The sequence below is a fragment of the Bufo bufo genome, chromosome 4, assembly GCF_905171765.1.
Source record: "Bufo bufo chromosome 4, aBufBuf1.1, whole genome shotgun sequence".
NCBI lineage: Eukaryota > Metazoa > Chordata > Amphibia > Anura > Bufonidae > Bufo > Bufo bufo.
Window position 1 is genome coordinate 613517847 of NC_053392.1, and position 14812 is coordinate 613532658.

The following is a 14812-nucleotide window of genomic DNA, read 5'->3' on the forward strand; positions in this document are numbered from 1 at the left end:
AGTTAACTGTCATAGCAAAGGGTGTGAAAACTCATGTCAGTGAGAAATTTTAGTTTGCAAATTTATTAAAAAGAAAAGTAAACATTTTTAAAATTCAGTTTTCTCTTTCTCATTATGGGGTAATGAGGGCAGAACGATGAGGCAAATTGGAAAAAGTGAAAAAAAAAGTCAAAGGGTCTGAAGACTTTCCGAATACACTGTACGTCAGTGATGGCTAACCTCCGGCATTCCAGCTGTGGTGAAACTACGACTCCCAGCATGCTCCATTAATTTCTATGTTCTGAGTTCTGAGAACAGCCAAGCAAGTGTACATCTTAGGAGTCGTTGTTTTACCATAGCTGAAGTGCCGGAGGTAAGCCATCACAGCTGTAGGTCATCAATATCAAAATCCTGGATAAATACTTAAATTTTGTTCAATCATATGATAAGATATGCCACTGGTTTGTATTTTGGGGGGAAAAAAATCTTATTCTCTAAAGAAAAAGTAAAAAAGTGGGAGTGAGCAGGTGCAATTACAGCTCCTTAGTCCCATTCACTTTACTGTCAGTCTTTCAACCTTTGGTCTAAGATTAGAGGCAGAAAATAATCCCTTCCCACACATTCATATCCCAGGTTTCCTTATCTTCTTATCTCTTTTGTATCGGATAAAAATGAGAAAACTCTCTTTCGCCCCTGTATTAAAAAATGAATGTACTGACAGTAGGGTTCATCTCATCTTGAGCTCTACAACTCCAAAATAATTCTTCCAATAATTGAAGCTTTCTATTTTTATGTCTAGATGTCAAGTAGCTACTGATAAATCAAAACCAGTGCAAGTTGTTGTGACCTCAGTGGTAATAATTGCAGTAAAACAGATATATTGAGAGACTTTATGCATGGGCAGCTCCTCTCAGGTTCTACTATAGTATCTCTATTGTTTCAATTTTCTTTAGTCCATTTCCTCTAAATTATCATGCGAATTAGGCCAAATTTTTTATTTTAATGGAGCGTGTTTTTCCTCAGTCTATACTGATTGAAAATGGACCACAAAATAAAAAAATATGGTCTCTAATACTTAACAATATGGAGACAGTTTTGCTTCAGCATTACCATATTGTTGTGTGAATGAGACAATAGGGAAGCCCACCTTTGCTTTCTCCTATGTAGCAAACTGGTTTGGTTGTGGCATAAGAGTTAAAGAGTTTATCCAGGAATTGATAATGATAACCTATCTTTAAAATAGGTCATCATTATCACATTGGCTGAGGTCCAAGTCCTAGCACCTCCACCGATCGGCGTTCGGCAGCTTTCCAAGCACAGCGGCATACATTGTATAGAGGCTGTGCTTGGTATTGCAGCTCAGCCTCATTCACTTCAATGGGACTGAGCTGCAACTGGGTCATGTGACCGATGTACAGTGACATGATATGGCATAAGAAGAGGCTGCGGCGCTCACGAAGTGCTGGCCTCTTTCAAAAGCTGGTCTCCAGGGGTCCCTGGTGTTGGGCACCCACCAATCTAATATTGAAGACCTATCCAGAGGACAGGACATCAATATATATAGCAGAATAAATCCTTTAAAACACCATCCTGTTACAGCACAGGTTCTGAATAGGTTAGAGAATTCATCAGAAGGGATCCTTAGGCAGCAGGTCTAACAATGAAGCACCACACCTGTTCTTATATTTCCTCTATGTGACTTCTTCGATGTTTAACAAGACCTGATTTCTGTCTAAAACATTTCCCACATTCTGAACATGAAAACGGCTTCTCTCCTGTGTGAGTTCTTAGATGTTCTGTAAGATATGATTTCCTACTAAAACATTTCCCACATTCAGAACATGAATATGGCTTCTCCCCTGTGTGAGTTCGCCTATGCTTAACAAGAACAGATTTTTGGCCAAAACATTTCCCACATTCTGAACAAGAAAATGGCTTCTCTCCTGTGTGGATCCGTAGATGTTCCACAAGATTTGATTTCTGACCAAAATATTTCCCACATTCAGGACAAGAAAATGGTTTCTCCCCTCTGTGTGTTCTCAGATGATGTTTAACAAGAACCGATTTCTGTCTAAAACATTTCCCACATTCTGAACATGAAAACGGCTTCTCTCCTGTGTGGATTCTCTGATGTTTCACAAGAAATGATCTTTGACTAAAACACCTCCCACACACTGAACAAGAAAATGGCTTCTCTCCTCTGTGCATTCTCTGATGTTTAACAAGACCCGATTTGTGCCCAAAACATTTCCCACATTCTGAACATGAAAACGGCTTCTCTCCTGTGTGAATTCGTAAATGTTCCACAAGATTAGATTTCTGACTAAAACATTTCCCACACTCTGAACATGAAAATGGCTTCTCCCCTGTGTGGATTCGTAGATGATCCACAAGATATGATTTTCGACTAAAACATTTACCACATTCAGTGCATGAAAACGGCTTCTCTCCTGTGTGAGTTCTCAGATGATGTTTAACAAGACCTGATTTTTGGCTAAAAGATTGACCACATTCGGAACATGAAAATGGCTTTTCCCCTGTGTGAATTCTTTGATGTTCCCTAAGATTTGATTTCTGACTAAAATACTTTCCACATTCAGGACATGAAAATGGCTTCTCTCCTGTGTGAGTTCTCCGATGTTTAACAAGAACTGATTTCTGGCCAAAACATTTCCCACATTCTGAACATGAAAATGGCTTCTCTCCTGTGTGGGTTCTTTGATGTTCCACAAGATTTGATTTCCTGTTAAAACACCTCCCACATTGTGAACATAAAAATGGCCTTTCATGTAAAGATCGATTAGATTTCTTTCTAAAGTGTTTGTCATATAATATCTTCCCATGTCCTGTTCTTGTTTTCCCAGTCAGTAATTGATTAGACCAAAGTTTCTTGTGACCAGCGTTATAGGTGGATAGATCTCTACTGTTATGGGCTGCATTAGGAGATACTGAATTAACTTGTGTGATACTGTTTTCTTCTTTGGATAAAAGGAGATATCCATCAAAAATGTCCTTACCTGGAAAAAAAAACACAATTTTCTTATTTTGCCACAGTAATAGATTTTTTTAATTAAACAAGTAAAGTAACAAAATATATAAGACAGAAAACAACACAGTGTATAATTTTATTAAAGTAGATGCACAAAAAAAAAAAAGAGAGAAGAAAGAAAAAAAAGAGAGGAAAGAAAGAAATCATGATAGTGTGCATAAGCTTTTTGTCTGTACAGGTTCGAAAATATAACAAAGTTCAAAAACATTCAACAAATCCTGCAAAAAGTGTGCATAAGAGATACAAGTGGAAGCAAATGCAGCATAGCATTAATAAAGACATGTTACGTGTCATGGTCAGGCAGGCACACAACCCGACAAGCCACAATAAACACTCTGGCATTCATTGCACCTGTGACTGTAAGGGGGAAATCTGCTTCTACCCTCGCCTAACACATTAATCTACCAAGGAGTAACACAATCCCAAAAACATCCACATACAACGCTGCCACCATCCATCAGTATGGCCGAAGGAATGCTCCAGACACACAGCACTCACAGGAGCGCATTACGTTCCAGCATACGAGAAGCAAATCTCAAGCGGACTGGCCTTCAATGGTAACACGGCAAAGCAGTACTTAGAGGTTGTGGGTATGTTTAGAGCAGCACAATTTGGCCTTTTGTCTCCAAATATTTTTTTTAAACCAAACCAATTTTATTAAGGTTTTATAAAAAAATATACAACACAGTCAAAATACGATTAAAACAAAGCCATGTGTCATTCCAATAACTCTGCCATGTACTTACCGTATGGTCAGAGAAATCCACTAGGATTTTTATTAGTTCAAATTATTAATATAATCTTGTCAAGAAGTTAATGTTATTGAGCTGAGGAGGAGGTCTGATGCTTGTGCTGAAGGACATAAATGATTTTCTGGGGCTCTGATGTGTCAGACACTAGATTTTCAGTTTACTGATGGGAACATGCACAACAAAAGCAAAATGGAGGAACTAGAAGCAGAGCGGCAGTGGAAAAATGCTTAAAGGCTATGTACACCTATGAGGGCATTTTTGTTTTTATTGCATTGCATTCATGTTTAGCTAAAAATCATTTTTTTCAATTGGTGTTTATTAAAAATTTTGAGCCTCTTTCTCGGTACAGCCTTGAAATTCTCTAGTAGCAGGCTCTGTATTTTTTTTATCTCTGATCTCTGACCTAAACATCCATCATAGCTCAATTCTTATCTTACTAATAAGAATGTGGCTTAAATTAGTGTTTTTGAGCTATTAGTAATTTAGAGATAAGGTTTATTAGATAACCTGCAAAAAGTAAAAACAAAAGTAATTAAAGCTAATTTGCTACCAAAAAACGGAATAAAAAGTGATAAAAAATAAAAGGAAAAGAAAAAAGTTATGGGTCTTTGGGATTTATTTTTATTTTTTAAAAAGGGGTTTTATTGTGCAAAAGTAGTGAAATGTAAAAAAAAATATGTATTTGGTATCACTATATTTGTTGTGACAGAAAATAAAGGCATTCTGTTTTTTATGCTGAACAGTGAATGCTGCAAAATTTAAAACTTAAAAACTCAGCAGTAATGCTGTTTTATCGTATTCCCCTCCTATCATTAAGTGTCACGGCCTTTGGTGTGCGCTGTGACACTTTTGCCACGCTTGCTGTTGCCTGTTTCAGCATGTGGGGGCAGTGGTTGTCTTGCATGTTGTTGCCTGCGGCAATGTGTAGCTTTTTTTGCTGGTGTGTGCACTTCCCCTTTAAGTTGTTTCCTCCTCTGTCCGGTGCTGGAGGGGTTAACCACCTTATTGGGTGTGGTCACTAGGTGCTTCAACTTACCTGTGGCTAGAGGCCAGGAGTCAGTGGTACTCCAGCCATGGTGTGTTCTGGAGTTATGCTCCTGGTCTTCATGTTTAATCTCACAGAGTGAGGGCCCCCTAGTGGGACATCGAGGTCTCCAGCGATGTCTTCCCTTTCTTACATGTGTTGTATGTTTGGTGTGGGGTTATGATTTGGTGTGTTGTAATGTCTAGCTTGGTGTTCCATGTCTGGTATGTTTGGTTATATCTTCCAGCATGGTTGCTTGACATTTCCCCTGTTTGTTGCGTCCTCCGGAAGGGGGTTGGTTTCCCGGAGGGGTGAACCACAATTCTGTATGCAGCGCTGCCTGGGGCTGCCATGCACCTTGCGGCATGGGGGTCCTGGCGGAGTCTGGTGTGCTGGATACCTGTGTGAGTTGCTGATACAGCATCCTGTTTGGTGTTACGGCTCCAGTACGTATGCATGGGTTCCAGTCGTGGTGGCTGTGGCAGGTAAGTGTGTTTCTGTTTACTTACCTGCCGATTTAGTTTACTGCATACAGTCTCTTACTTTTCCTTCCAACTAGGCCATTTGAGACTTTTTTTCCGTGTCTAGGAAGAACAGGTCGTCTCTCCCCTGCTCCTATGAAAGGGATTATCAGGTAGACTTAGGGCCAAAGGTATCCTGGGTATGAGCCGTCCTACCATCCAGGTCCGCTCATATGGTGAGAAGTTAGGGCGAGGATTAGGGACGCTTTAGGAGGTGACCTGCTCCCTGATCCCGTGTCCTGGCCTAGCTGCTTCCCTTTATACCTGACATTGTACGGTGGAGGGTTTTCCCCACTCCCCACCGTGACAGTATGTCCCACTAAGGCTCCTTTGTCTGGATGCCTTCGGAAGAGGGCTCACCATGTGTTGCCTTCTGTTTTCTGGCCTGCTTATCCGCCGGAGGGAGGGTGAAAGGCGAGATGCTGTTAACAGTGTGGTTCTCTGTGACAGTGGTTGCAGTAGTTGTGAACCGTCACTTGTGTTTGTATCTCCCCTTGTCCATGTCTCAGTGGTTCGGTCACTTGTGTTGTGTGCTGGCTGCATTCCTTGTTGTGCTGGCTGTGGTGTATGCTGGTTGGGGGATGCATGCTGGCAGCAACCTGGTGTGAACCGTGTCTGAGGTGGACGCAGTGGTCAGTGCGGTCTCTCCTGGCTGTATGTTGGCCGGCTGCCTGGTTCCTAGTTGGTGGTTCCGGGGTGCTGGCGGCAGTGTTTGCTAGATTTGTTCCTGTGTTGTGAACCTCCGGAAGGGGGCTGGTTTCCTGGAGGGGTGAACCATAAGCCTGTATGCAGTGCTGCCTGGGGCTGCTGGGCACATTGCGGCATGGGGTCCAGGCAGTATCTGGTGTGCTGGATACCTGTATGTGGGTGTCACGGCTGTATGTGAGCAACAAGAGCATACACAGTAAATAGAGCTACTGACCGGACCCAAACTAGGGAGGATAAAGGGTGACCCCTGTCAGACCCTCAAAGCTCTCCCTATGCTGCTAAGCACATGCCCGGATCCAAATGGTGGAACGAGGCATGCCCGCGTACCTAAGACTGATGACCACTGTAACCCCTACAATAGTGGAAGGGGCACGGCCACCGGTGCCCTGCTCAGTATATGGAGGGAACCGTGGTCGCCTCGGATCCAGTCAGAAAATAAACAGATACACTACAATGTCTGCACACTTAGCTGAAGGAGCTGCAGCAGCAGAGAAGACGGATCCAAAGACAGCTGGCAATATCCGGAGTACTTGCTGCAGCAGAACACAGGTCCAGTGAAATGATAGCTTACAAGTGAAGATACTCAAGCAAGAGCTACAACTCAAATGAGAAATATAATCCACACCCTACAAAGGAGGAGGGGTGATTTAAAGGCAGGGAAATCAAACGCAGGAGGAACAGCTGGGAGGAAGGAAACAAAGTAAAGAGCTCATCACAGGGGCGGAGAAACAGAGCAGTGAGAACTCCTCCAAGCTCTAGTAGTGACATCATCACAGGGGTGGAGAAACAGAGCTGTGAGAACGTCTCAAAGCTCTGGTAGTGACAGTGGGTGTTGTTGGTACGGTGTCCTGTTTGGTGTGTGGGCTCCTGTACTTATGCACGGGTTCCAGTTATGGTGGCTGCGGCAGGTAAGTGTGTTTCTGTTTACTTACCTGCCGATTTAGTTACTGTATATAGTCTCCTACTTTTCCTTGCTACTAGGCCATTTGAGACTCTTGTTCTTCCATGTCTTGGAAGAATAGGTCGTCTCTCCCCTGCTCCTATGAAAGGGATTATCAGGGCGACTCAGGACCAAAGGTATCCTGGGTATGATCCGTCCTACTATCCAGGTCCGCTCATACGATTAAGAGTTAGGGTGAGGATTAGGGACGCTTTAGGAGGTGACCTGCTTCCTGATCCCGGGGTCCTGGCCTAGCAGTTATCCTTTATCCTTCTTACATTGTACGCTGGGGGGTTTCCCCCACTCCCTACCGTGACAGTAAGTTATGTGTACTCACCAATAACACCATTAAAAACTACTGTCACGGACGTACCGAGACATATGGACGTCCCGGGAACAGTGAGTGGCAGGAGATCTGTGAGACTGGCAACACGTGGTTTGAGCTGACAGGTTTTTCTTGTGGATCAATAGGCGTCTGTGTTGTTTCTGATAATTTCCACACCCCTTGCCTCCAGGTGTTGCTAATGTGGTCCTTTTACCTTCCTTATTTATAGTTGCTTCTCCCACTATGCTGTGCGGTTTATAGCTTTTGTGCCTGTGGATTGTTTGTGGTTGGATCTCAGCTAAGTTCCTGGTGCTTCCATAGCCTTTTTGAAGTAAATTCTTTCCTTTCCCTTTTGTATTTTGTTTGGGTTCTGTGTGTTGCATTTCCCTATTGTTTGTATTAGACCTGAAGTAGACTCCTGTTCGTCCTTCCTTTTGGAGAAACAGGTAGTCTCGTCCCTGCCATTAGTACCAGGGTCCTATAGGGCTAGATAGTACTCTAGGTATTCCTGCATATGAACTCACCTACCTCTGGGGTCTGTTCATACTGGTAGTCAGTCAGGATTTTGCTTAGGGTTTTCACTAGGAGGTGTCCATCTTCCTTCCCTAGTTCTCAGGCCTGATTCCCTGTTTCCCCCTTCCCTCCTATGCTCGGTATGGCGTTTCCCTTCCACACCGAAGCGTGACAACTACAACTTGTTGCTCAAACAAAGCCAATCAAACAAACAAGCCCTTATACAGCTACATAGATGGAAAAATAAAAAAGTTATAGCACTTGGAAGACGACTATGAAAAAGATCACTTAGTCACTAAGGCCCAAAACAGTCTGGTAAGAGTTAAAGGGATTCTGTCATCAGGTTTGGGGGTATAGAGATACGGACATGCACAGCTAGATCACCGCTAGCATGTCCGTAATATATGTGTCCTATAGGGCTGTGTGGTTTTAATTTCTTTAAAAAAGGATTTTATAGATATGCAAATGCATGTTGAATGTGTCCAAGGGGCTGCACTAACCTTACTTGTGCCCAGCCACGCCCGCCTGTGAAGGAGCCCAGCACCGCCTATGTCTCCTCTTTTCATCAACGATAGATTGCCGCGAGCTCGCGCATGCGCAGTGCCAGTATAGTGTTCCTTCCCTGTGCTGGCATCAGCCTCAGGGAAAGAACTGCGCATGCGCGAGCTCGCGCATCGCGAGTTTACGGCTATCTATCGTTGATGAAAGGAGGAGACATAGGCGGTGCTGGGCTCCTTCACAGGCGGGCGTGGCTGGGCACGGCTGGGCACAAGTAAGGTTAGTGCAGCCCCTTGGACACATTCAACACTCATTTGCATATCTATAAAATCCTTTTTTAAAGAAATTAAAACCACACAGCCCTATAGGACACATATATTGCGGACATGCTAGCGGTGATCTAGCCGTGCATGTCTGTATCTCTATAGCCCCAAACCTGATGACAGAATCCCTTTAAATATGGACATAATTCACATGATTAAAACATAACTCATAACAATAATGATAATGAGGAGGACGTTTTTTTCTGAACTTCCAATCAGTTTTTCCATTAATAAAGACATTTACAGTCAAACAAGATTTATAAAAAAGGCTCTTACCATTCACAGACACTGATATGGGTTCTTCAAATCCACTCATCGTTCCTCCAGAACTTTCCTGCAAGGATCCAACATTAAAGACATGAGAAAAAAGAAAACGGAACCCAATTTCATCTTATATCTAAGTTAAGTTCAAAAACCCTGTGAAGACACAAACCAATCTGCCCTAAAGGACAAGGATCTCATTAAGTGGTGATTGGACAGGATCAACATTCAGACAAGCATTTTACACATCAACATTTTGCTGCATGAAATGTTCTGATCCTATCCTGGAGAGGACACTGTGGTCATCACCACCAGTGCTTACATTATTCAGTAATGTCACAGCTTTTTATCACCGCTGGAGACTGAACCTTCTTTCCTCCAGACTGGCAGAGCTCACTCTTGTGCTTTGTGAGGACCTTACTGTGAAAATCTGCTCACAGTAGTTCTTGTATTTATATACACTGTATAGACAAATATATTTAACAACCACACGTTACACCTCCAGCTGCTAAATCCATAGACATTAATATGGAGTTGGTTCCCCCTTTGCTCTTCTGGGAAGGCTTTCTACAAGGATTCAGGATTGTGTTTGTGGGAATTATTGCCCATTTTGTCAGATGAACATTTGTTGGAGGAGAGAGCCTGGCTCGCATTCTCCGTTCTAGTTTACCCCACGTTGGATGAGATTGTGGTACTGGTACACTTCATGGCTGGGGGTTGGATGTTATACACCCGTGGTAATGGTAGACTGCATGGCTGGAGGTTGAATGTTATTTACCGTGGTAATGGTAGACTCCATGGTGTTATTCACTGTGGTAATGGTAGACTGCATGGCTAGGGGCTGGATGTTATAAACCCGTGGTAATGGTAGACTGCATGGCTGGAAGCTGGATGTTATACACCTGAGGTTAATGGTAGACTGCATGGTTAGGGGCTGGATGTTATACACCTGAGGTAATGGTAGACTGCATGGCTGGAGGCTGGATGTTATACACCTGAGGTAATGGTAGACTGCATGGCTGGAGGCTGGATGTTATACACCTGAAGTAATGGTAGACTGCATGGTTAGGGGCTGGATGTTATACACCTGTAGTAATGGTTGACTGCATGGCTGGAGGATGAATGTTATTCACTGTGGTAATGGTAGACTGCATGGCTAGAGGCTGGATGTTATACACCCGTGGTAATGGTAGACTGCATGGCTAGGGGCTGGATGTTATAAACCCGTGGTAATGGTAGACTGCATGGCTGGAGGCTGGATGTTATACACCTGAGGTAATGGTAAACTGCATGGCTGGATGTTATACACCTGAAGTAATGGTAGACTGCATGGTTAGGGGCTGGATGTTATACACCTGTAGTAATGGTTGACTGCATGGCTGGAGGATGAATGTTATTCACTGTGGTAATGGTAGACTGCATGGCTAGAGGCTGGATGTTATACACCTGTGGTAATGGTAGACTGCATGGCTGGAAGCTGGATGTTATACACCTGTGGTAATGGTAGACTGCATGGCTGGAAGCAGGATGTTGTACACCTGAGGTAATGGCAGACTGCATGGCTGGAGGATGAATGTTATACACTGTGGTAATGGTAGACTGCATGCTGAATGCAAAGATGATGCATGAAAAACTCATGTGCACAGACCCACTGAAAGGAATGGTCAGGATTCAGAGTGGATGCTCTGCGTTCACTACACACTACATCACACCCGGATGGAAAGCAGGCCTGTGTAAAAAAAAAGGCCTTAATGTATGATTTAATCAGGGGTGCACCACCAATGAGGCCAGGTGAGGCGATTGCCTCAGGCAGCACCAGGTAGGTGCAAGAGGGGGGGCAGCCGAAGGGCCATGGGCTGAAGGGAAGGGGTTGGGTTAAAAAATTGGCAGAATTGTATCACACATCAGTAAATTTTGTGTGGATGTTAAATTGGTCACGTTGGTCACCTGGAAAACTTTGGGTCCAACTAGAGCGAGATCTTTCCCCAATGGAACCACTGGTAGCCCCATGGGTAACTCAAGATAACAGATCCCCAATTGAGGAGTGGCCGTACTTAGCACGCCACACTATCTCTCAATGGGACAGCTGGGTCCTAAAGTTTCAGATATCACATAGACCAGGTCCCATGACCCCTCTTATGGGTAATCCAGCTTTGGAAACTCCCTGATATGACGGACTGGGATACACTTTTTTTTTTAAACCTGATATACACGCCAAACTGCTCTCTCAATTGTATAAGATCCTGTTGGATTTGAGCAATCCGGACATACAGTAGCTCCCTATTGCAGAAAATGGGAAACAGACCTACAGATCACCACCTTTCATCAGAAGATATCCTCAGGATGTGCATGTTCTCTCATTGCATGCCAAAGAAAAGAACTTTAAGATCCTCTCCAGATGGTACTATTGCCCATCGAAGCTACATAAAATGTTCCCTACTGCCTCCAATCTGTATTGGAGATGTGGAAGAGAAGAAGGAACTATGCTCCACATTTGGTAGTCCTGTCAGGCAATAAAAAGATTCTGGGATCGGGTACTCCAGATTTATAGCAAATCCTCAGGGAAAACGATAGTCCATACACCCAAAGTGACTCTCCTTTCTCTCATTCCGGGTACGCTAGGTCAAATGAAAAAGAATGCTCTGAGGTTTTTCCTCATGGCAGCGCGTATGGTAATACCGAGGCACTGGAAGTCCGATGAGGCACCCTCTCTCTGTGAATGGGCAGGCGTAGTCAGACATTTGCTCAGAATGAAGAAACTGATCGCACATTCGCATGATCAGAGGGATAGATTTTACACTAGGTGGAACTCCTTATCTGAGTTTCTTAGCTCCACAAATTTCTCTGTGGTGTTAGGAGAGCTTGATGGACGATAGGCTCTAATGCTGAGATGTGTACTGAATCAGATAGTCATCATGTAATTCTCTTTCTTCCTTTCCCCTTCTCCTGATCTTCGTTTTCTTCTTTCTATATTTCCTGTTTCTACGGTACACCAGTATATGCTTGTACAGATTAGCATCTCAAATGACCCAAAACATTGATGTTTAATACTAATGCTGACATATGCTTAAAGTGTTGATATAAATTACGAACTGTAAGTATTTGTATTTTTGGATTGAAGCTCTATATCTGAATAATACTTATGTTCTATAAAATGACAGTAAACTAAAAAATTGTCATAGGATGGGTGACAAGTGTCCAATCAGTAGGTGCCCAATTTGAATGGAGCAGTGTTCAAGCATTCGCGCTGCCGCTCCACTCACCCCTATGGGGCTGCCGGAGATAGCCGAGCTCCACACTTATCTTCTCTCTGGCAGTGTCACAGACTTTGAATGAAGCAAGAGTTGGAATGCTCTCGAACATTGTCCCATTTAAGTGGGTGATATGGGACCACTTTTCTTGTGATCACTGGAGTCACAATGGTTGGACCTCCACAGATTAGGCACTTATAGACTATCCTGTGGATAGGTGGTAAGCTTAAATCTTGTGCAACCACTTCAAAGGGAATCTGTCACCTCAATGAACCATGGTCCTTTATATGCCTATACCTCCCCCATTCTCACACTGTACTACCGCAAAACTATAGTATACTGCCAGACTCATGAGCCTGCACACATAATGAGGAGGACCTCCTGAGTGCAAGCTTATGAGTTCTCTTAGTGTAATACATTAGATATCTGAGGCGACATGGTGGAGAGAAGAATAGACATAAAATACTGATCGGAGGTCAGTGTCAGCAGTATTACTCATGGTTAATCAAGGTGACAGATTCCTTTTATCACAATCTTTTATGAAACCAGAAACCATTTTCATCCACCAATAAGCAGATCCAGTAGCGTACAGTATACTCCACTGCTGGGGGAGGTCAGTAGACGGAGCGTACAGTATACTCCACTGCTGGGGGAGGTCAGTAGACGGAGCGTACAGTATACTCCACTGCTGCTGGGGGAGGTCAGTAGACGGAGCGTACAGTATACTCCACTGCTGGGGGAGGTCAGTAGACGGAGCGTACAGTATACTCCACTGCTGGGGGAGGTCAGTAGATGGAGCGTACAGTATACTCCACTGCTGGGGGAGGTCAGTAGATGGAGCGTACAGTATACTCCACTGCTGCTGGGGGAGGTCAGTAGACGGAGCGTACAGTATACTCCACTGCTGGGGGAGGTCAGTAGACGGAGCGTACAGTATACTCCACTGCTGCTGGGGGAGGTCAGTAGACGGAGCGTACAGTATACTCCACTGCTGCTGGGGGAGGTCAGTAGACGGAGCGTACAGTATACTGCACTGCTGGGGGAGGTCAGTAGATGGAGCGTACAGTATACTCCACTGCTGGGGGAGGTCAGTAGATGGAGCGTACAGTATACTCCACTGCTGGGGGAGGTCAGTAGATGGAGCGTACAGTATACTCCACTGCTGCTGGGGGAGGTCAGTAGACGGAGCGTACAGTATACTCCACTGCTGGGGGAGGTCAGTAGATGGAGCGTACAGTATACTCCACTGCTGCTGGGGGAGGTCAGTAGATGGAGCGTACAGTATACTCCACTGCTGGGGGAGGTCAGTAGATGGAGCGTACAGTATACTCCACTGCTGGGGGAGGTCAGTAGATGGAGTGTACAGTATACTCCACTGCTGCTGGGGGAGGTCAGTAGACGGAGCGTACAGTATACTCCACTGCTGCTGGGGGAGGTCAGTAGACGGAGCGTACAGTATACTCCACTGCTGGGGGAGGTCAGTAGACGGAGCGTACAGTATACTCCACTGCTGCTGGGGGAGGTCAGTAGATGGAGCGTACAGTATACTCCACTGCTGCTGGGGGGAGGTCAGTAGATGGAGCGTACAGTATACTCCACTGCTGCTGGGGGAGGTCAGTAGACGGAGCGTACAGTATACTCCACTGCTGGGGGAGGTCAGTAGACGGAGCGTACAGTATACTCCACTGCTGGAGGAGGTCAGTAGACGGAGCGTACAGTATACTCCACTGCTGCTGGGGGAGGTCAGTAGATGGAGCGTACAGTATACTCCACTGCTGCCTGGGGAGGTCAGTAGATGGAGCGTACAGTATACTCCACTGCTGCTGGGGGAGGTCAGTAGATGGAGCGTACAGTATACTCCACTGCTGGGGGAGGTCAGTAGATGGAGCGTACAGTATACTCCACTGATGCTGGGAGAGGTCAGTAGATGGAGCGTACAGTATACTCCACTGCTGCTGGGGGAGGTCAGTAGATGGAGCGTACAGTATACACCACTGCTGGGGGAGGTCAGTAGATGGAGCGTACAGTATACTCCACTGCTGGGGGAGGTCAGTAGATGGAGCGTACAGTATACTCCACTGCTGCTGGGAGAGGTCAGTAGATGGAGCGTACAGTATACTCCACTGCTGCTGGGGGAGGTCAGTAGATGGAGCGTACAGTATACTCCACTGCTGCTGGGGGAGGTCAGTAGACGGAGCGTACAGTATACTCCACTGCTGCTGGGGGAGGTCAGTAGACGGAGCGTACAGTATACTCCACTGCTTCTGGGGGAGGTCAGTAGACGGAGCGTACAGTATACTCCACTGCTGCTGGGGGAGGTCAGTAGATGGAGCGTACAGTATACTCCACTGCTGCTGGGGGAGGTCAGTAGACGGAGCGTACAGTATACTCCACTGCTGGGGGAGGTCAGTAGACGGAGCGTACAGTATACTCCACTGCTGGGGGAGGTCAGTAGATGGCGCGTACAGTATACTCCACTGCTGCTGGGGGAGGTCAGTAGATGGAGCGTACAGTATACTCCACTGCTGGGGGAGGTCAGTAGATGGAGCGTACAGTATACTCCACTGCTGCTGGGGGAGGTCAGTAGATGGAGCGTACAGTATACTCCACTGCTGCTGGGGGAGGTCAGTAGACGGAGCGTACAGTATACTCCAACGCTGCTGGGGGA

At 45.1% G+C, this 14812-nt stretch overlaps 1 protein-coding gene across 3 annotated transcripts in view; it reads right to left on the minus strand.

The window, feature by feature from the left end:
- Nucleotides 1-1420: 1420 nt before the first annotated feature.
- The window catches only part of LOC120999691 (zinc finger protein OZF-like), an 88250-nt gene continuing 74858 nt past the window's right edge, over nucleotides 1421-14812 (minus strand). For 2 of the 3 annotated variants that reach the window (XM_040430712.1, XM_040430710.1), the window contains 2 exons: nucleotides 8909-8966; nucleotides 1421-2996 (listed from right to left, as the gene is read on the minus strand). In XM_040430712.1, coding sequence (XP_040286646.1) covers nucleotides 1660-2996; nucleotides 8909-8948 — 1377 coding nt within the window. In that variant the 5' untranslated portion in view covers nucleotides 8949-8966 and the 3' untranslated portion in view covers nucleotides 1421-1659. Of the gene's footprint in view, nucleotides 2997-8908; nucleotides 8967-11572; nucleotides 11728-14812 lie in introns of those variants that run through there. The other variant, XM_040430711.1, reaches the window with a different exon arrangement.